Raw genomic sequence first — 19782 nt, 5'->3', positions numbered from 1 at the left:
TATCTGTTTTTTTTATATAATGCCTAGAATTACCCGTAATCCCTCCTCAACTCATAAATAGAAGATTAATATGCTTCAACGCACTCGAACCCATATCCTCCTGCATTTGCAATAATATCCATACGAATCGAACTAAAACTCAATAGCTATTATTGATTTTGTATCAATTAATTTAAATTTTAAACTTTTTGAATTATTTTAAGGTTTGGGTAGATTTTGGATTTAGAACATTTTAAATTCAAGTCATCCAATTTTGTTTTAGGGTTTTCTTCTTTTTTGGTCAAATCATCTTAAATTCAAATTATTTCAAGTCATTTTGGGTTATATGTTTGGATCATTTAGACTTTGAATAATTTTAAGTTCGGGTCATTTTAGAATTTATTATTAACTTTTTATTATCAAATCAAGTTTTTCAAATTAATCAGATCAAATTTCAAATTTATATCGAATTAACAAGTATTTGTGATACATACATTTATATATAATCCATAATGGGGAAAAAGGAATTAGGATTTATATACATATATTAACAATATTTGAATTTATATATCATCAATGAAACTAATGAATTTTTACTACTAAATTTTATTATCAAGATTCGAACGAATATAAAGTATACTAGTTTATGGCATATTTACGATATGATTAGAAAAAATTTATAACAAATATATTTATAGAAATTTTATACTAAAAACAAGTGAGTTTGAATGAATCGGCAAATTTGATACTTTAGCAATTATGATATAGTTTTTGTTCATATCTCTTCATAAATTGATTTAAATTGATTTTATAGACTTTATAAAATGTATAAAAATTAGGAAAACAACCTCAAAATCATGTTTATTAATTTTTAAAGGTAATAAATTTTAGTCATTTTCCAATTGAGTTAAAATCCAATTAACTCGTGCCACCTATTTCATTAAATCCGAATTTAAAGGTCTCTTTCAACTATTAACATTTTTTTAGCCAATTAAGGGCTCTTTTAAATGGACGTTTATTTCAGTGTGGTGTGTTTAGCTTTTTTTTTTTTATCTTGTACTACAGCATCGTTATAATATCTAATCTTACTACCATCGCTATTTTTATAATAGCTGACATAACATCGAGTAAAATTGAGTTTTAATATATATTTAACATCCCAATAAGGCACATGTTATTACTTTCATTATATAAAGCTTGTCCCAGATACCAATAACCCTTTAATTCCATAAAATCAGTTTCTCATTTTCTATATAAACAAGTTCCCCCTTGTTATTACTTAGGCCACATCAAATGGCGTTAGGGAAGATAACCCTTGTGCAGGGTCTAGCGTTGGTCGTGGTAACTTTGCTGTGGGCTGGAACCATGGCTCAATCAGACTGCACCAGTGTGCTAATCACGATGGCTCCATGCGTTGATTATGTGACTGGAACCTCCTCAACCCCATCTGTTCCATGCTGCTCACAGCTTGCTAACGTTGTTCAATTACAGCCACATTGCCTTTGCATGGCCTTCAGTGGCAGTTCATCACTGGGTGTGGAAGTAAACCAGACACTTGCCCTTGCACTCCCTCAACTTTGCCATGTCAAAACCCCACCTGAGAGCAGCTGCAAAGGTAATACATACATATATGTATGGTCACCTTTTTAGTAAATTTATAGTATAATACATTAATTCCATACTGATTGTGATATTATATGATTTTTTGGGTAGCTGCTGATGGACCTGCTTTAATTTCAATATCTCCATCTAGTTCACCTCAAGGTTTACCACCCCATCCAAATGATACCGCAGGCAGCAACTCATCAACATCAGGTGCATGTTTTTTTTAATGATAGCAAAGCAAATATGCTATTTTTCTACTTTTACATCAACATTCATCAACGCATCTGACTATGTAATAAGGTCTGGTCAACAGACAAATCTGCTTCTATCTGGCTAATATCGAAGACATCTATGTTACTAGTTAAGAACAGGGGCATAGCCAAAGGGGTGCAAGCAGGAGCTTTGGTCCCTTTAGCGGAATGATTTAATTGTTGTTAAACCTAAGTAATTTATTTATCTTAGCTTTGTAATTTTGCCCCTTTCAAAAGTTAAAATGTTCAATTTAAATCCTTTTTTATACAAAAGTTTTTAGTTTTGATTTTTAGTTTTATCTCAACCCCCATTACATAATTCTTAGCCTCACCCCTAGTTGAGAAGATATTATCCTTCAAAGATATGCATAGAAAAAAGAGTAATTTATATATTTGTATGTTCATTACAACAAAACAGGTCAATGGTGATGCACCAAAAACTCTAAGGAGACGTGAAATTTGCCTCGCTATAGAGTTTGGCGACGTGAGTGGCGACGCATCCACATGCATCATCACTGGGTATGTCTTCTTAGGGTCGGCAATGCAAAAACTCACGCGTCTTCATAGCTCAGTCAGTGGAGATGCATCCATTGTGTCTCTATCTCTAGTTAGTGGAGACGCATATGCACGACGCTATAGCTTAGTCTATGGAGACGCGAGGCATGCATCTTAGAGTTAAAATCTTCATAAATAAGATCCAAAAATATGGAATAAATTAGCTCAGTCTATAATAACGTTATTATACTTACTTCATTAGGGTAACATAGATAAAAACTGAAATATAAGATCTGAAAATATGGAATAAATTAGCTTAGAGTTGGATCCTTGCCATCAACTCCAAATTAAATGCAAGTTATCACTACAAAAAGAAAGAAAAAGATTACACACAATTTTGGTGCTAACTTGGTACTTTGCCCCTTAAGGAAACACTTGCTTATTGGAAGCACAAAACTTGTGACCATAAAATATTAACTCTAAGTTTATGGGTATCAAATTTTTACTTGTTTGAGGAAATTTTAGGATAAACTTCTGGGAATCATTGTCCCCATAAAGGCAAAAACTATGTTTCCATTTGGAAGTAAGGTCTGGTTCAACTTTCATCTTCCCGCATAATAACGTGACCATTTTTATACACAAAAAAGGGTAGTAGTTTACGTGACCATAACTATTTCTTGCCTTTATTATTGAAGTGATGTTTGAATGGGGTGTGTGGCAGGTGGATCTAGAACAATTGCAGCTACTGCCAGTGATGTTATCTTCAACATATCCCTTCAGTTCATCCTGTTCTTGCTGCCCATTGCTTTGTTTTCTTCAACTTGGACCACCATCTCCTAAGGCTCCTATACATATGCTTCTGTTACAAATTTCAGATCCTATCAACTTGTGTTTTGTCCTCCACTTTTAGTACTTCCTATGCTTCGTTTATTTATTAATTATCTCTCTGTTATACAAAGACAGGAGAATCACTCAAAAAGTTTCTTCATGTTAGTCTTTGTACTGTAATATCAGTTGACGATAACGAAACTTTATTTAAATAATAATATCGTTTGAATAAGCCTTTTTAACTTTCTAATAAGTGTTTATCTTTTAACTCTATTGATACAAGAAAGTAGCGTGGAGGAAATTGTGGTGGAGATGGAGGCGGTGAGGATGGAGAAGTGAGACAAGGGGAGAGAGAGAGTTAAGGATGAATGTTGAGCGAGTGCAGGGTGACGTTATACCCTCTCTTTGAGGTGAGAAAGGGCTTATATAAGATGATCTTTTGGGACTCATAGCTACCTCTGATTGGTCTCTTCCAAAATTCTTGTTAAGTGAATAATGTGACATCACTTAAATTACAGGATATGTGGGTAGTAAGTTATGATTGTCCGATAGGAGTGACCTTGCTATCTGAGATTATTGGTTTATGTATTTTTCATGGTTTGGTGAACCAGCAACAGTGGCAGAGCTACTTGAAGCTAAATAGGTGGAGCTAAGAGATCTTATTGCCACAGCAAAGACCATACAGCAGCAAAACTCCCATGTATTATAAATTAATATCAAAATAACTCCCTAACTTTTAATTTTTACCTAAATAAACTCTAAACATAAATCAATCACTTTAATAAAAAAGCACTTGCTTAAATAAAAAATCAAAGGATAAAAGGCTATTAGGTGTAAATTAAATAGGGTTCACCTAAATAAAGCAATACAGTTTAGGGCTATTTTACTATTATAGACAAATCTTTTCATTTCAAATCCAAATCCACCAGTTAGCGCTTCTCAAGCTATAAATCCTGAACTTCTTTGAAAGAGACTTTGGGTAAAAGAAGCAGCTGAACCAACAACCGCAATACGTGTCCTCTTTTCAATGTCGATGATAATGAATTGATTATAATTTTCCTTCGTTTCAGAGTCAGCCATTGGACCCTTGCACACGTGCTATCTCCTAAATCATAAATGGCGACAATCAGTTTTCTTTGATCCCAAGCAATAAACAAGAGTAAGTATCATTTTCAAAGGGAACCCCAAAGATGAAGCAAGCAACGACCTTCCCCAATACACAAATTTTAGCTCATTGTCTTTTTTTAACTTTGCAATGAATGTTCTTAAAAGCTAAATTCTCTGGAAAAATGTAAGGAGTTGGACACACGTTATGCTTTCTTCACTTCAGCTTTAGTTGACTGTATGTATATATAGGTTGGTCACCCACGAATCCTCCACCATTGAACCCTTGAAAGATATAAAACTTGTAGTTGGTTACCTACAACAGCCATCATTGCATAGTTTCCCCCTATAAAAGCCTCACAGTTCCGCCATCACTACGATTACAGCAGAAAAAGGGAAGATGGCAACATATCTTGTCTTGGTTGTAGTAGCTATGCTTTGTGCAGGAGTCACAGCTCAATCAGGTTGCGCTAGTGTGTTGATCGGCATGTCACCCTGTTTGAGTTACATTACAGGGTCCTCATCAACCCCATCTCAACAATGTTGCACGCAGCTAGCTAATGTCGTGCGTTCATCACCGAGATGCTTGTGCCAGGTCCTTAATGGTGGTGGTTCATCATTTGGGATCAACATCAACCAGACTCAAGCTTTGGCCTTACCTGATTCATGCAATGTTCAGACTCCACCTATCAGCAGTTGTAATGGTAAGGATGCAATTACATATATGCATTTCAATTTTTACCATCAACCTTTCGCATAAAAGGCAAAAATTCTTTCTTATTCCCAGAACTTAAGGTTTATGCAATGATAAATCAAGAAATATAAGAGATCACCGGAATTTACTCAAAAAACTTTTCCCTGTCTGTTTCCAGCTGCTTCTCCAGCTCCAGCAGACTCTCCGGTAGGATCACCTGAATCTGGAAGCAAAATTCCAACAGGTATAAAATAGTTGACAACCATCATCACCGGTTTACTCCCACACATGGGCATCTAGATTGCACTAAACTTTTCACATATAAGTTAAAACAATCTCAAATAGCATGAAAAACAATGAGACATTAGCCAAATCTATTATTTGTTATTCAAAACACTACTTATTGGTGTAAGCATTAAAAGTGGATGCAGGAGATGGATCTAGAAGTGTACCAACTGCACGGGAGAATGGCTCATCTGATGGAAGCACCACCAAATTGTCACTCTCTTTGTTCACCTTCCTTCTGTTGGCAACATCATATAGTTCAATCTTCACATCACACTGAATCTTCTCTAGTATACCCTACCTCTCATGACACTTCATGTTAGCAAAAACACTATATTGTATTTTTTTTATTTGTTAGTGTCCATTCCCCTTTGGTTGAGGTTACATGTAATTTTTTTTATCCCCTCCACTACTCCAGGGTCCTATGATTTTGTATAGCTGAAGAGAAATCTGGCTTCTCCTCCCTTCTCAATAAAAGATTGCTTGTGATTACTTCTTCCATATGATATGAATATATAATACAGGATTTATATATGTATAGCAGTTCAAAGTAACAAACTTTAAAAGAAAGCATCAAAGCAAGAAGACAATGCTCTTCTACCGTTTACTCACGCAAAAGCCTAAGGAAATGAATCTTGAGAACAGCCTAAAGCTGTTTATGCTAGAACTCGACAGGAAATAGACCATTGGTATGCAAGCCAACTCAATAACACAAAGGGAGTTCACATGCTCTTAGGATGATATCTGGGCCCTATGCACCAACTTTCATATCAATTAAGCTATACAGGGAGTTCACATGTTAGGAAGTAATGTGTTAAAGCTGAAAAAGGATAGGGATAGCAATTTAAAGAAATCATTATGAACAAAACTTAGATCAGATGAGAGATAATAGGAGAACAATCCGGGTAATGGTTTAGTCCTTTATCAGAATATCCGAAATCACTTCTCTCTAGTAATGCAGATAAAAGAGCAAGACAGTGAACAACATAATATCTTAAATCTAACATCTGCCACAAGGAAATGCAGTTAAGATTACAAAAGGATCTAGACATATATTCACTTCATTGAATTGCAATGCATCACAAGAGGAATATAACAAGAATGCCAATTGTCATAAAAAGCTTATCGATATTCTTGAATACTTGAAAAAATCCAAAATACATCAAGGATGAAGGCCTAGCACATGAACATCAAAGACATACATATTAATGTTTCCTAAAAGCTGAATGATTTACGAATGTGATCGTCCCCGCACAAATTCTTCTAGTCTGTCCCAAACCTCCAAAGCTGCAGCCCTATCTTGGTGTCTCTTATTCTTGCTAATCTGCACAGCAATGGCACATTGAGAAAAACAGAAACCAAGAAATGAAGAGGATAAGAGATAGGAAAAACTCTAGGTTCCACTAAAATTTGGTAAAACTAAGATGAGAATAGGACAGAAATTGAAGAAAGATTTTCTTACCGAGATAATCTTCACATTCCATTGCTTCACAATCTTTGCAGATTCTACACTGTCATCTTCAAATCGCATGAAAAAACCAATAACTGCATAAAATTCAAGATGAGTGTTCAGTCTAATAAAAAATGCAAAAACAAATTAGATACATCCTCTACTTACACGGACCAAATAAACGATCTTAAACCCTGACAAGTAAAAGCTACAAGCTAGAAGTATCATACATTAAACACTCACTAAAAACACCATACCACAACTAGAATTCTGACTCCTCAACTACACAAAAACTCATCATATGCATAGTTTAATGCACGATACATATTAGATAAACTTCTCATCTGATATTCGAGTTTTACACCACACTCAAAAAGGCCAGCACAAGGATAATAACACGCAATTAACAATCCAGGTAAAGCTCAAAAATCCCACTTACTCTTATTAAAAATCTCCACATGATCCTTGAAAGGCCAATCCTTGAACTGCCACTCCTTCCCCAACACAAATACTGCCACTACGCGATCCCAATCTTCTGGCTTCAAAGCAGAAGGCTTATCTCTCACTTCATAGGCTGTTACTACCCTATCTCTGTCCCTACTAAACTTCTTCTGCACAGTAACACACTCCGGTCTCGTCCCTTTCATCTGTTTCACCTTCACATCAGTAGGCACAAAAACCCCATCTTCCAAAAACTCCTTCACATTATAAATAGTAATCAAAGTCTGAAAAGCACTCGGCACTAAAATAATAGGCACTCCTTCCCCAAGTTTGCTCCCTTTTAAATGCATTTTCGGCTTCGAATCAAATCCCATCATTTCATCCCCATAACTTAACCCCAATCCCCTCTCTTCAGCCCCCATTAATCTACTCTTAGCAACTAACCCATCTTTCCTCTGCTGAGACTCAAGTCTTTGCCTTTCTTCTTCCCTTTTGGTGGCTGCAACAAGAACACTATAAAAATCCTTATTTTTACATTCCAAAATCCCTTCTCTATCCTTCAATGGTTTCTCAACCGATCGAATTATTCCCATAAAATCCGCAGTTTCAGTCTCTTTATCTTTAATACTAAAATGGGCATCTCCTATTTCATCCAAAACAGCATCATTGGCATTACCTTTAGGTTTAGTACTATCCGGATCGAACCCAGATGGGTCAGGTCGAAACTCGTCAGGGAACTTAGGTGGATTCCAAACGATAGAGTCGGAAGTGGAGACTTTCCCGGTAAGGTAATCCAGGAGGGGTTTCCGGTCGGTGAAAGTTACGGCGGGGATACGGAGGGAGAGGGAGTTGTGCATGTAATCGGTGTGCTTGAGATGGTGATTTTGGATATAGAAAACCAAGGTTTCAAGGTTGTAGAGGTTGCCTTGCTTGGAACGGTAGGCGGTTTCGGCGGAACATGGGAAGGAATACTCGGTGCCAAATCGGAACTCGTCGTTGACTCGGATGATTTTGTCAAGCTCACCCCGGATTGTGAAGTCTCGGAGGGCGGAAAGTGGGTCCATCTTGACGGATTCAAAGAAGAAGAAAAAGAGAAGGGAAATTTCTTACAGGTTCGATGATTCTAGCAGGAAAATACTTATGTTGTTTAATTGGATTTGGCGGTGATGAATTGTAGCTTGTGATCGTTGCTAAAGCTCTGAGCTTTGCGACTGAGTATTCTTTTCTGTTGTTTTCCGTTTTCTATTGGGATCTTGAGGGCATAGCTAAAGAAGGCAAGTGACCGGATCCGGGTGCAGATTCGGGTTATATGATTAGGGTAGAGGTTATGGGTAGGCTTGAGTCGGGTTCGGGTGGAGTCTAAATATTAATATATTTTATATTTGTTCAAATTAGAGTTCGTAGCTGTCCCTTTTAATAATATCATTTTCAATATTTAAATTTAAGTCTTCTTCTTAGTAGTACAATGTGTTTAATACTTATATTAGAATAATTTCAAGGCGTAGCTACGGGCTGGCAAGAGCCCAACCACTCTAAAATAAAAAATAGTTCATTTAGTATTTTTAAAATTTTTAAATTAGTAAAGATAAAATTATATTTTGACCCTTTAAAAATAATAAAAATTTAATTTAATCCTTTAAAATTATAAAGATATATGTTATTAAAATTGTGAAATTACATTTTTAATATCGTAAAATTTATAATTTAATTTCGCCCTCCTTCAAAAAAATTCTACCTTTACCTTTGAATAGTATTATATATTTAGTATAGTTTATTTTTCAATTAGTTCTAAATTACATAATATAAAATATTATAAACTTTAAAACAAGTCGGGCTAGGCAAGTCCGAGCTCAACTCATTTTTTAAATGAGCTTAATTATTTTTGCCCAAACATATTTTTGGGGCTTAATATTTTGTCCAAACTAAATTTCGAAGGATCCTAAGCGAATAGCCTAACCCATTAATAGATATAAATTAAAGAGGTTTTTTTTCAGATATTTTTGTTTTTGAAAGACTTTTTTCCAGGATATTTGGATATATTATAATTGGGTATATTTTGTTTATTTAGAAAATTAATTATGATGAATTTTATGGAAACAAAATCGAAAATCGATTGGATAATTTATTTATTTAATGAGAGAACTCTACACAAAATCATGAATTTCGTTAGAATAAATCGGATAATTAAAAATCAAATAATATGAAACTACTGGCCAATTGAGCTAAATAATGCATAATTTCATTGACAGAATAGCCCAATTGGGTTCAACGAAATATTTGAGGGCTCACATGGGTTTTAGTTCAAACACTTGTCGAGTTAATGGTACTTGAGCATCACCCAAAGCATACATTTGGTCCATTGGATCATTGTTTTAGCTTTGATGATCTTGGTTTCTACAAATCTATGCCACGCAGTTCAAATATGATTCTATAAACAATAACCAAACAACTAAAGATTATGTCATCCGAATCTCTCGTTATTTATTAGAGAAATAAATACAATAATAAAATAAGAGGATTTGTTGGGGGAGAGAGGTCGAGAATTGTATCACACAAGTTGACTCTATATAGAACTATACTTTTACTATTTGATTTTGATTAAAATAGAATTTTTCAACTTTTAAATAAATGTTTATTATAACACAGAAAAAAAATTGCATTTAAATTTTTACAAATAATTATATTAACAAATAATTCATATAATTTAATCTCACCATGCTTATTTAGAAATACCTTTAACTAATATACCAAATAGACCAAACGTTGAGATTTATTAACTCTGATAATCAGTAGAAAGAAGACTAAACATAACCATATCTCTTGACCTCCCTTTCAGGATAAAATACTTCCTCAAAACACCTTCTCTTTGAAACCCAGCTTTTTCAAGCACCCTTTGAGACCCCACATTTTCAACATCAACCAAAGCCTCAAGTCTCTCCAAATGTGGCCATTCAACAAATATGGTATCAACCACCATTTTCACAGCTCTCGTTACAATCCCTTTACCCCAATACTTGGAGGCCAAAACATACCCAAGTTCACCCCTACATTTATCATTGCCTGAATTTGCACTCACCGAAATAGCACCAACCGGTCGATCGTCAACACATATTGCTCTAAACCAAGGGTGAGGCACAACCTTGTTCTTTATGTAATTCAAGCCATCTTCTTTGTTGGTGTAAGGTTCCCAAGTACAAAAACGTGTCACTTTTTCATCACTGGCCCAGACCATGAAATCATCCACATCTGAAACTTGTAATGGCCGGAGAGATAAGTTGAGACATTCATCTTTGGCTTTGGTTTGGTCTAATTGAACAACAGAGGTTACTTCCATGCTGGGTTTCTTGTAAGAAAATTTGGGTTGGTCCCTGAATGTGTAATTAAATTGAAAAATTGGATGAGAATTAACAAAGTTTAGGTTTGGTATATATAGACAAACTAGAAGATGATAGCCTGGAGAACTTGCTAGGAATCTTAGCCAAACTATGGTGCTTTCCTTTTTGAGTGAGGAGCAAGAACTGAGTGGTGCTTTATCCAGCCGCCCTGTTTGACTTTTGAGTCAAGAACTAAGGCTGGTAGATGTCAATTTAAATGATTATTTGACCACATTGACTTTAATTTTATACTAATTATTTTTTATTTTATATTTAACTATTATAATATTCAGGTATTAAATAAAGTTTTTACTCATTATATTGCACTAGTAACTAAAGTTTTCGAGATTTTAAAATGGTAAATGAATCTCTAAATCGGATATAGAGAGTAAAAAAATAAAATAAAAAATTATCCCAAAAATCATTTCAAAGATATTATAATATTAAATGTAATAGACAAATATGGTGATTAGGTTTTGTGCATTGTATTTTATATAGGCTTTTTTGGTGCACTTATTTATTTATATTATCAGTTTTAACTAAAAGAGATCCCAGGTTTTGGACCAAAAAGAAAAGATCCCCAGATTATATTGAAGATTTTGGACCAATGGCAGCAATCCAAGTTGTCAAATCTCCTCTTTGTTCTCCATTGTATTGAAGACCTCCATTGCACTCAAAGGGTCACCACATCTGATATCAAACATGCAAACTTAAAAGCTTGGTCATAATAGTACTACAGGGATGGTGAATTAGGCCTTAGTTCCTAATTTCCTGAATTGAATGAGGTTTCTGCAATTTGTTTTTGTAGAATTTTTAAGCTTAGAGAGGTTGCTGCCATTTTTGGAGTGCTTTTCTGGTGCCAGTAATAGCCAACTTAACTGATCTGTTCTTGGGCTTATATTCACATACATACAGATTCACGGAAATAGGCCACTTTTTTGTAAATTGATGGAAATGAGCCGTTTTTATTAAAACGCACCCAGCTGGTGCCATTTTTAAGGGAAAATCAGAAAAGCTTTTTCAGCTCAGCACGTTTTTCCCTTGATCAGTTAAGCACTTCCACCTTAGTGCACTAAGGAAAAACGCGTCCAAATTAACGTTTTTTTAAGAGTTGATAGAGAAATTTAAGAGATTTAAGAGATAAATGTGAGAAATTAGTAGGTGGGGGACCATGGGGGGTGGGGTTGGTGACTGTTGGGGCCAACGACTGTTGGAAGTGACCGTTGGGGGGGGAGACGGAAAGAACGCACTGACCTAGACACGTTTTTCCTTAACACGTTTAGGTGGAAACACTTTATTAGTCAAGGAGAAAACGCACTGAGCTAGACGCGGTTTTCTGATTTTCCCTAGAAAACGGCACCAACTAAGCGCGTTTTAGTAAAAACGGCCCATTTCTGTCAATTTTACAAAAAGTGGCCTATATCCGTGTTTTTTAAAATAAAAGGGTCTTTTCTGATAATTTAGTCCAGATTCATATATATATATATATATATATATATATATGACATAAGAAATAGACCAGATTCATTAGTAGATTTCTGCTGGCCATTACAAGGGGGAAAAAAAAATTCAGAAAGATTTATCAAAGAGAACCCTTGATATAGCTCTAATGGTGTTAGGAGTAGTTCACAGCAACCACCATAGAGACAAGCACCTGCATTTCTCCATTTCCCTACATATGACACAAAATTCTCTTCTCTTTCCCCTTTTGTTTTCTGCATTTCCACATACAATTTATATGATTTAATCTCACAATGTTAACATGAGAATAAACATTCTTAATCAATAGACCAAACGCTGAGTTTTTTTTTTAACTCTGATAATCAGTAGAAAGAAAACTAAACATAACCCTGTCTCTAGACCTCCCTTTTACTATAAAATACTTCCTCAAAACACCTTCTCTTTGAAACCCAGCTTTTTCAAGCACCCTTTGAGACCCCACATTTTCAACATCAACCAAAGCCTCAAGTCTCTCCAAATGTGGCCATTCAACAAATATGGTATCAACCACCATTTTCACAGCTCTCGTTACAATCCCTTTACCCCAATATTTGGATGCCAAAACATACCCAAGTTCACCCCTGCATTTATCATTGCCTGAATTTGCACTCACCGAAATAGCACCAACCGGTCGGTCGTCAATACATATTGCTCTTAACCAAGGATGAGGCACAACAATGTTCTTTATGTAATTCAAGCCATCTTCTTTGTTGGTATAAGGTTCCCAAGTACAGAAACGTGTCACTTTTTCATCACTGGCCCAGACCATGAAATCATCCACATCTGAAACTTGTAATGGTCGGAGAGATAGGTTGGGATATTCATCTTTGGCTTTGGTTTGGTCTAATTGAACAACAGAGGTTACTTCCATGCTCGATTTCTTGTAAAAAAATTTGGGTTAATCACTGAATGTGTAATTAACTTGAAGTCTTGGATGAGAACTAAGAAGATTTAGGTTTGGTATATATAGATAAACTAAAAGATGATAGCTTGGAGAACTTGGTAGGAACCTTAGCCAAACTATGGTGCTTTCCTTTTTGAGTGAACAGCCGCCCTGTTTGACTTTTGAGTCAAGAACTAAGGCAGGTAGACATCAATTCCCCTATCAAGTCTCTCTTTTATGTTTGAACCAAGGCAAGTAGATGTGCTGCTGATTAAACTAATGAGGGCAATATGTTTTAAAAATAAATTGTTTTGCCGCCCAAGCCAAGCCATCTGAGTCACCCCTTTTTTTCCCAATTCTTTTATATCTTCAACCAAGGTTTCTTTGTGCCGGCGTTCTTATTGCCGGAACCTATTAAAATAATTGTTTTTTATTTTTTAATTGCAAAATATTTGTATTTTTTAATTATTTTTGAAATATATATAGGTGTTGAGGAACACAACGCCAATATAAAAAAATAAATTTTTTTTATAGATCAATTAATCATTACATGATTATGAAAGGTGACGTTGACAGTGAGATTGTCGGTGCCAACATGAATTGTAGAAAACAAGTCATTTTCATATAAGATTTTGCACTTAAGTCATTTTTATAAATAATTAATTTATTTAGATTAATTTAAAAAAATTTAAACAAGTGTAAAATATAATAATAAGGCACATTGTAATTCTAAAGAGAAAACATATGCTCAAACCTTCGAGATAATATTGTTGGGAGAAGCAGTCACTAACCTCCATCATACATCATACAAAAATAAAAATTTTAAAAATATTTTAATATTAAATGGAATAGACAAATATGGTGATTAGATTTTGAGCATTGTATTTTAAAGAGGCTTTCTTGGTGCCCTTATTTGTTTATATTATCAATTTTAACTAAAAGAGATCCCCAGATTTGGACCAAAAAGATCTTAGACCAATGGCAGTAATCCAAGTTGACAAATCTCCTTTTTGTTCTTCATTGTATACCACACCTAATGGCAAACATAGAAACTTAAAAGCTTGGTCATAATAGTACTACAGGGATGGTGAATTTCCTGAATTGAATGAGGTTTCTGCAATTTGTCTTTGGTAGAATTTTTAAGCTTTGAGAGGTTGCTGCCATTGTTGGAGTGCTTTTCTGGTGCCTGCAATAGCCAACTTAACTAAGCTGTTCTTGGGCTGATATTCACATACATACAAATACATATAGAAATATGACTTTCTTTTGCATTTCTGCATTTTTTTTTTTATTATATCATAGACTGCTCTGCAAGGAAAGCAGCCTTTTATTACATTGATTCTCATTAGTAGGTTTCTGTTGTATTAAGGTTTCATTAGTAGATTTCTGCTGGCCATTACAAGGGGAACAAGAAGAAAATTTCAGGAAGATTTGTCAAAGAGAACCCTTGATATAGCTCTTATGGTGTTAGGAGTAGTCCTACAGCAACCGCCAAAGAGACAAGCTCCTGCATCTCTCCATTTCCCTACATATGACACAAAATCCTCTTCTGTTTCCCCTCTTGTTTTCTTCATTTCCACACACACAAAAAAAATCATTTCAGTTCTAAAGATTTCATTACAAAAGCTACATAAAAAGGATAAAAACTGCTCACCTCCCATTGCTTGGTTTCTCCATTGTAAGTCTCACCACTGTTGGGATATATGATCACCGGTTTATTTGTCACCTGATGATTACAATGTTATGGTAAGAAATTCTAGTTTAGTACTATAATGTGCGAGTATTTCACACATGGATGCCGCGAGCCAGGGGAACGGGGAGAATATGGTGATATCAGGGCTAGGTATGAGTCCTTCCGGATAGGTGTCCTACAGTCATAGTACAGTTCTCTAGTGTTCTACTTGACATGACCTTGTGATGGCTCATATAACGAGCATGTGAGTGTCATTAGTTGGGCAAGCCCTTATGGTACCCCATACTTGGCCCAAATGAAGGATCCGTATATAATATGTCACATTTTATTGTTAGAATAATTTAAATTATTTCAAGTAATTTTATCCACTTTAAAATGAAAAATGTGACATTACCGTGTATAATTCATATTATGATGGTGAAATGCACTTAATCATGAACAATTGGGCCCACATACCTTAATTTAGGGTTATACGAGGTCAAACATAAAATTAAGATTCAAATCTAAACTCAAATCATCAAAACTCAACAAGTCTCAAGACATGCTTCTTTTGTTTCAAACCCCTACTATTGCCTTGAGACAACCACCCTTGTGTCTCGAGACAAGTATGGGTAAGCTCTCCATAGTACGTTGCTGACAAGGTAGTTTAAGTATAACAAGGACTTATTTGTATAGACCAAATGAGGGGTTACCTTTCTAATAGAGAGAATGAGTCCATGGATGAGCCTCGGAGGGGTACAGTTGATGCCTACAGCAACAACTTGGCTGCATGAATCTGCAATATTGGCACATTCTATAATGGGATCACCACTAACCACATTGGTTCCATCTGTTGAACTAAATGAAAACCAAGCTGGGATGTCTATATTTTCCTCCTTGAGAAGCTCTACGTATGCCTGCACTCAGATTTCAACCAAAATCATCATTACATACATAACGTTACGTTCGTTATTTACGGCCAATTAACGAATACCTGAGCTTCTAGCTTGTTTGGAATTGTTTCGAACGCAATGAGATCGGCACCCGAGCTGGCCAAAATCTGCAGCCTTCTCCTATGGAACTCCTTCAATGTTTCCAATGTCATCGAAGCACCATAGTTGCCACTGTGAACAGGAACACCATGAATCAATGAGACATATTGCAAGAAAAATGATTATAAAAACCGAAAATGGTACCTATACTCGGATCCATCAGCCAAATAAGCACCATAGCTGCCGACTGAAGCGGCAACTAGAACTGGATGTCGATCAATTTTCGGACTATCAAAGAAGTCCCAATAACCTTTGGCACATCTTTGGAGATAAATTTCGCGAGCTTCACATGCAATTTCAACACTTCTCTTGATTAAAGTTTCAGCTTCTTCAACGGATAGACCTTTAGCTTCAAAACCCTGAATGGTGGCCTGATATGATGCACTTATAATCACATTTGCACCTGCTTCAAGGTAATCTAGGTGAACCTGCAAATTGTATTACATCAAACATGTCAATAACCAAACAAAATGGACTAAACAAATTTCATATTACATATTGGTCAAATTTGCTCTCAGTCACAATACTTAATAAAATTTGAAATTTAATCCTTGTATATAAAAAATTCAAGAACTAAATCCTTTAACTATTTTCATTTAAAAACCCTAACCCAATCATTGACACTGTTAATATTTTCCGTCAAATTTATATTGATAAAATCATATGATTATACCAACTTCAAACGCGACTAAATTATATTACACTTACGATGTGGGTGAGAGAAAAATTACTAAAAGTCATATTTGTAAAATATTTAAAAATATATTTATCTTTTACATTAATAATGAATAGTTGAGTTATCCAATTTTGGAGAATTCTAGTACTTTGTCTCACTTTCAAAAAGGTTGTTTAGACTAAAAAGGATGAAAAATGAAATGTTAGTGATACTTAACACAATTAGGCCAATTTTGGGTAGGAAAGCATTTGCCAATAGCCCCTACTTTTAATTAGAAACAGAAATTTTAAATTAATATCGATCGTTTTATACATAATTCTTTTTTTAGTTCGATTATAATTTCAAGAAAATCGATTGAATTTTAACTTGATCGATATAAATATTATTATCAATACAGGAGGACGTGAGATCGAGTGCATTTAAAGAGTATTATCCTTCAAATTAGGAAGGTACTATAAATAATTCGAAATTATACTTATATAAATGAATAAAAAACCATATTATAATATAATATGGATATGTTACCGGAAATAGAAATAGACAAACGTCATGAAAATCTCACATGACAACTAAGAAAACCTCTTAGCTGTCAAGTACAGGTTTTTACACGTGGCTGTCTCATTACAGATATTTAAAAATAAATAAAGTGATATTTATGGAACTATTAAAATAAATGATAATTATTAAATAAAATTAATAACATAATAATATGTGAATTAAAAATTAATTTCCAATCCACCTGAAAGTTGCTTACAGGAGAAAACAGATCCTACAACCTTAAATCTGAGGTCTAAAGACTTATAAGTATATTTATTATTTATAAAAATATTTAATATTTAATTATTTTAAATAAAATCATGAACTGTGAATCAATAATAAAGTCCAACCTCAAAGTTTCGGTTTGAATTTAGAATTTTGGTTTGAGATTTAAAGTTTGAATTTAAAGTTTAAAGTTCAAGAGTAAAGTTAAGATTTAAGATTTAGATTTTAAGATTTAGAATTAAAAATTACAAAATTATGTGTAAATAATATGAAAAATTTATTAAAATGTCAATTAATAAGTAAAAAAAGACTATGCATAATGTGATAATTCATTTTCCACTAAACATATATTTTCACTAGCAGAGCCCAGGAGTAGGCAAAGGCCCGGCCCTTAAGATAAAAATTTTCTTATTAAAGTAGTTTATAATTTATAAAATTTTAAATTAATAATAATAAAATTATATTTTAATTTTAAAATAATAAAATTTTAATTTAATTTTTAAAATTATAAAAATATAGATTAATTTTACTTAAAAATAAATTTCCGCCGCTGAACACCGTCAAACAAAGAAAATAATTTTAATTTAAAAATAGGGGAAAAACCTGTTTGTCGTGTTATACTTCATCACCCCGACAATTAAACCAAAACCAGAAATTTCTGTTTACTTCTTTCAGAAATCCTACGTGGTAATGAAGAGACACGTGCATTCGAAGTTAAAGAAGGAAATGGAAAGTACCCTTCGAACCAGTTGGGGAAAAGAGATAAGACATTTGGCACTCCATAGAGGATCATTGAGGTCTTGACCATGGCGTTCAAGCTCGGTGGCCAACCCACCGTCCACCACCGCATAACCACCGCACCCTGCTAGAAAATCTGCCATAAACGACGACGGTTCCACGCCTTCCAATCCCATTTCCGGTAAAAGAAATTAAGAGAGCTAAGCTCTGGCAATTAAAGCTTTTTCAAAGAGATTAGAAGAAGAATAAAGGAAGTGAAGGTGGCGATTGCTTTAACTTTGCATTCGTCGTAAGAATACACACGTAACCATTTTATAGTTGCAAGGTTTCTTGTTAATTTACAAATTTCTCCTTGGGAGTGCTTTCAACCCATAAAAATATTTTTTATTATTTATTATATCCTATTATTTTAAAATAAAATTTTGTTTCTATCATTTATTAAATTTTTAATATTATCCACAAATGTTGAGTGGCATTTTAGATTTCGATTTTTTAAGAATTTGAATTTGTAAATTTAAAAATTATAAAATAATTTAATTTCAAGATTAATTATGAGAATGACCTCTTTACCACATCAGAGTTGCCACTTTTCTAGGCGGCACTACTCTAAAAATTTAAAAAGAAAATAACATTTTTGGTACTGGCTAACAAATTGGCAACATCGGACTGAAGCGTGTTAGGGCAAAACGTTTAGGTACCTGATAAAGTAATTACCTTTTTTAGATTGACTTTGAAAAAGAGTATTGCATGAGAGTCCTTGAACGTTTTACCCCTATACGCTTTAGTCTGGTGTCACTAATTTGTTAGGCGACACTAAAAAATTGTTTTTTTTTTGGATCTTTTGGGTGGTGCCACCTGGGAAAGTTGCGGCACTCAACTCTACTGTAAAAATCAAGTCATTCCCATAATTAATATTGAAATTGGGTCATTTTTATAATTTTTTAAAATTATAGAGTCAAATTCCTAAAAAAAAACCTTAAATTTCAATGAAAGAATGGAGTTCAAATCTTGGAAGTGACATTGTTGATAGGGATAACCATAAATTTCGAAAATAAATGGTAAAATAACCATTAAAAATATAAAAAATAATATTTGAAAATATTTTATTTGATTTAAAATTATGCTTTATATCCTTATTAAATTATATTTTTATTATGACTTAATTATTTAACATTTTACATATATTTAATAATTCAAAATAAAAACAATTTAAAAGATTTTTCTATTTTAAAAATAGGAAAATGATAAATAGATAATAGCTACTTATTAATTAAAGAAAAATATTTTTAATTTAATTTATTTATTTTAATCCTATATTATACTATAAAAATTTTACGTTGAGTATTTAACTTTTATTTTAGAATAATATGAAATGTTTAAAAATAATGATACAATGTAAGATATATATTTTAATAATTTAAATACATATTTATCAAACAATCTAATTATATTTAAGTAATTAATTTTAAATAATATATCAAATAGATTTATAACTTAAATTCTTAATACTTAATTTTTCAACGAGGCACTTAATTTTTTAATTTATCAAACAACACTTTAAATAATTATGATGAATAAATACTATGAATTATGTAAAATATCTATACAATTATTTAAACTGTTAGTGAGATGTTTCATAGGTTAACCGAGTCTTGAGATCAGTTGGGAAAAGACTAATATACCCTTTCTATTAAATGATTACTATTATTATCTTGATGGTGTATTTGTCGTTTTATACCTCTACATACTCTTTATGGTATGAATACTGACCCATGATTACCTCTAGATTGAACACATGGTTAATAGATATATAAACTAATTTAATCTAATTTTTTCATTTTGATTCCGTACATATTGCATATGTGTTGTTATTATTATTAGTTTCAAATCATATATTTTTTTTTATTATATATTATTTTTAAGCGTATATTTCTATTTTAATAATATAATTTCTACACGCATATGCATGTGATAAAATCGAATTAAAATAAAT

General features: G+C 33.4%; 6 protein-coding genes across 8 annotated transcripts; 2 read left to right on the top strand and 4 right to left on the bottom strand.

The window, feature by feature from the left end:
* The first annotated feature begins 1199 nt into the window (after positions 1-1199).
* On the top strand, positions 1200-3411 carry LOC108474872 (non-specific lipid transfer protein GPI-anchored 26-like). Its single transcript, XM_017776905.2, has 3 exons — positions 1200-1594; positions 1693-1794; positions 3052-3411. Exons 1-3 carry the CDS (start codon positions 1273-1275, stop codon positions 3168-3170), a joined length of 543 nt encoding a protein of 180 aa, XP_017632394.1. The 5' UTR covers positions 1200-1272; the 3' UTR covers positions 3171-3411.
* A 944-nt stretch (positions 3412-4355) lies between these two features.
* LOC108476199 (non-specific lipid transfer protein GPI-anchored 5) lies at positions 4356-5742 on the top strand. 3 transcript variants are annotated; one of them, XM_017778325.2, is made up of 3 exons: positions 4356-4966; positions 5135-5200; positions 5388-5742. In XM_017778325.2, exons 1-3 carry the CDS (start codon positions 4663-4665, stop codon positions 5519-5521), a joined length of 504 nt encoding a protein of 167 aa, XP_017633814.1. In that variant the 5' UTR covers positions 4356-4662; the 3' UTR covers positions 5522-5742. The 3 variants fall into 3 exon arrangements, with proteins under 3 accessions (XP_017633814.1, XP_017633815.1, XP_017633813.1); XM_017778324.2 differs by having other exon boundaries at positions 4378-4966; positions 5379-5742; XM_017778326.2 differs by lacking the exon at positions 5135-5200 and having other exon boundaries at positions 4362-4966.
* Positions 5743-6267: 525 nt separating this feature from the next.
* LOC108476197 (protein CDC73 homolog) lies at positions 6268-8569 on the bottom strand. The gene is made up of 3 exons (XM_017778323.2): positions 7131-8569; positions 6704-6786; positions 6268-6565 (listed from the first exon to the last, which is right to left on the bottom strand). The coding sequence occupies exons 1-3, from the start codon at positions 8194-8196 to the stop codon at positions 6473-6475; spliced, it is 1242 nt and encodes a 413-aa protein (XP_017633812.1). The 5' UTR covers positions 8197-8569; the 3' UTR covers positions 6268-6472.
* A 1172-nt stretch (positions 8570-9741) lies between these two features.
* LOC108475701 (uncharacterized) lies at positions 9742-10568 on the bottom strand. The gene has a single exon (XM_017777683.2). The coding sequence runs from the start codon at positions 10464-10466 to the stop codon at positions 9906-9908; it is 561 nt and encodes a 186-aa protein (XP_017633172.1). The 5' UTR covers positions 10467-10568; the 3' UTR covers positions 9742-9905.
* A 1627-nt stretch (positions 10569-12195) lies between these two features.
* On the bottom strand, positions 12196-12980 carry LOC108475739 (uncharacterized). The gene has a single exon (XM_017777728.2). The coding sequence runs from the start codon at positions 12875-12877 to the stop codon at positions 12317-12319; it is 561 nt and encodes a 186-aa protein (XP_017633217.1). The 5' UTR covers positions 12878-12980; the 3' UTR covers positions 12196-12316.
* A 1169-nt stretch (positions 12981-14149) lies between these two features.
* On the bottom strand, positions 14150-18092 carry LOC108474797 (homocysteine S-methyltransferase 3). The gene is made up of 6 exons (XM_017776814.2): positions 17789-18092; positions 15758-16041; positions 15556-15685; positions 15275-15478; positions 14544-14615; positions 14150-14457 (listed from the first exon to the last, which is right to left on the bottom strand). The coding sequence occupies exons 1-6, from the start codon at positions 17963-17965 to the stop codon at positions 14311-14313; spliced, it is 1014 nt and encodes a 337-aa protein (XP_017632303.1). The 5' UTR covers positions 17966-18092; the 3' UTR covers positions 14150-14310.
* Between the last annotated feature and the right edge of the window lie 1690 nt (positions 18093-19782).

Source organism: Gossypium arboreum, chromosome 3 (assembly GCF_025698485.1).
Source record: "Gossypium arboreum isolate Shixiya-1 chromosome 3, ASM2569848v2, whole genome shotgun sequence".
Lineage (NCBI taxonomy): Eukaryota > Viridiplantae > Streptophyta > Magnoliopsida > Malvales > Malvaceae > Gossypium > Gossypium arboreum.
This window is presented reverse-complemented; position numbering and strand designations above follow the sequence as displayed.

Coding starts and splice junctions, on each gene's coding strand:
- LOC108474872 (XM_017776905.2), top strand. CDS start 1,273: ATGGCGTTAGGGAAGATAACCCTTGTGCAGGGTCTAGCGTTGGTCGTG. Junction 1,595..1,692: donor ACCTGAGAGCAGCTGCAAAG/GTAATACATACA, acceptor TTTTTTGGGTAG/CTGCTGATGGACCTGCTTTA. Junction 1,795..3,051: donor CAGCAACTCATCAACATCAG/GTGCATGTTTTT, acceptor GGTGTGTGGCAG/GTGGATCTAGAACAATTGCA.
- LOC108476199 (XM_017778324.2), top strand. CDS start 4,663: ATGGCAACATATCTTGTCTTGGTTGTAGTAGCTATGCTTTGTGCAGGA. Junction 4,967..5,134: donor ACCTATCAGCAGTTGTAATG/GTAAGGATGCAA, acceptor GTCTGTTTCCAG/CTGCTTCTCCAGCTCCAGCA. Junction 5,201..5,378: donor TGGAAGCAAAATTCCAACAG/GTATAAAATAGT, acceptor AAGCATTAAAAG/TGGATGCAGGAGATGGATCT.
- LOC108476197 (XM_017778323.2), bottom strand. CDS start 8,196: ATGGACCCACTTTCCGCCCTCCGAGACTTCACAATCCGGGGTGAGCTT. Junction 6,787..7,130: donor TGTGGAGATTTTTAATAAGA/GTAAGTGGGATT, acceptor AATTTTATGCAG/TTATTGGTTTTTTCATGCGA. Junction 6,566..6,703: donor GGAATGTGAAGATTATCTCG/GTAAGAAAATCT, acceptor ATTGCTGTGCAG/ATTAGCAAGAATAAGAGACA.
- LOC108475701 (XM_017777683.2), bottom strand. CDS start 10,466: ATGGAAGTAACCTCTGTTGTTCAATTAGACCAAACCAAAGCCAAAGAT.
- LOC108475739 (XM_017777728.2), bottom strand. CDS start 12,877: ATGGAAGTAACCTCTGTTGTTCAATTAGACCAAACCAAAGCCAAAGAT.
- LOC108474797 (XM_017776814.2), bottom strand. CDS start 17,965: ATGGGATTGGAAGGCGTGGAACCGTCGTCGTTTATGGCAGATTTTCTA. Junction 15,686..15,757: donor GCTGATGGATCCGAGTATAG/GTACCATTTTCG, acceptor TCCTGTTCACAG/TGGCAACTATGGTGCTTCGA. Junction 14,458..14,543: donor GAGAAACCAAGCAATGGGAG/GTGAGCAGTTTT, acceptor GTGGAAATGAAG/AAAACAAGAGGGGAAACAGA.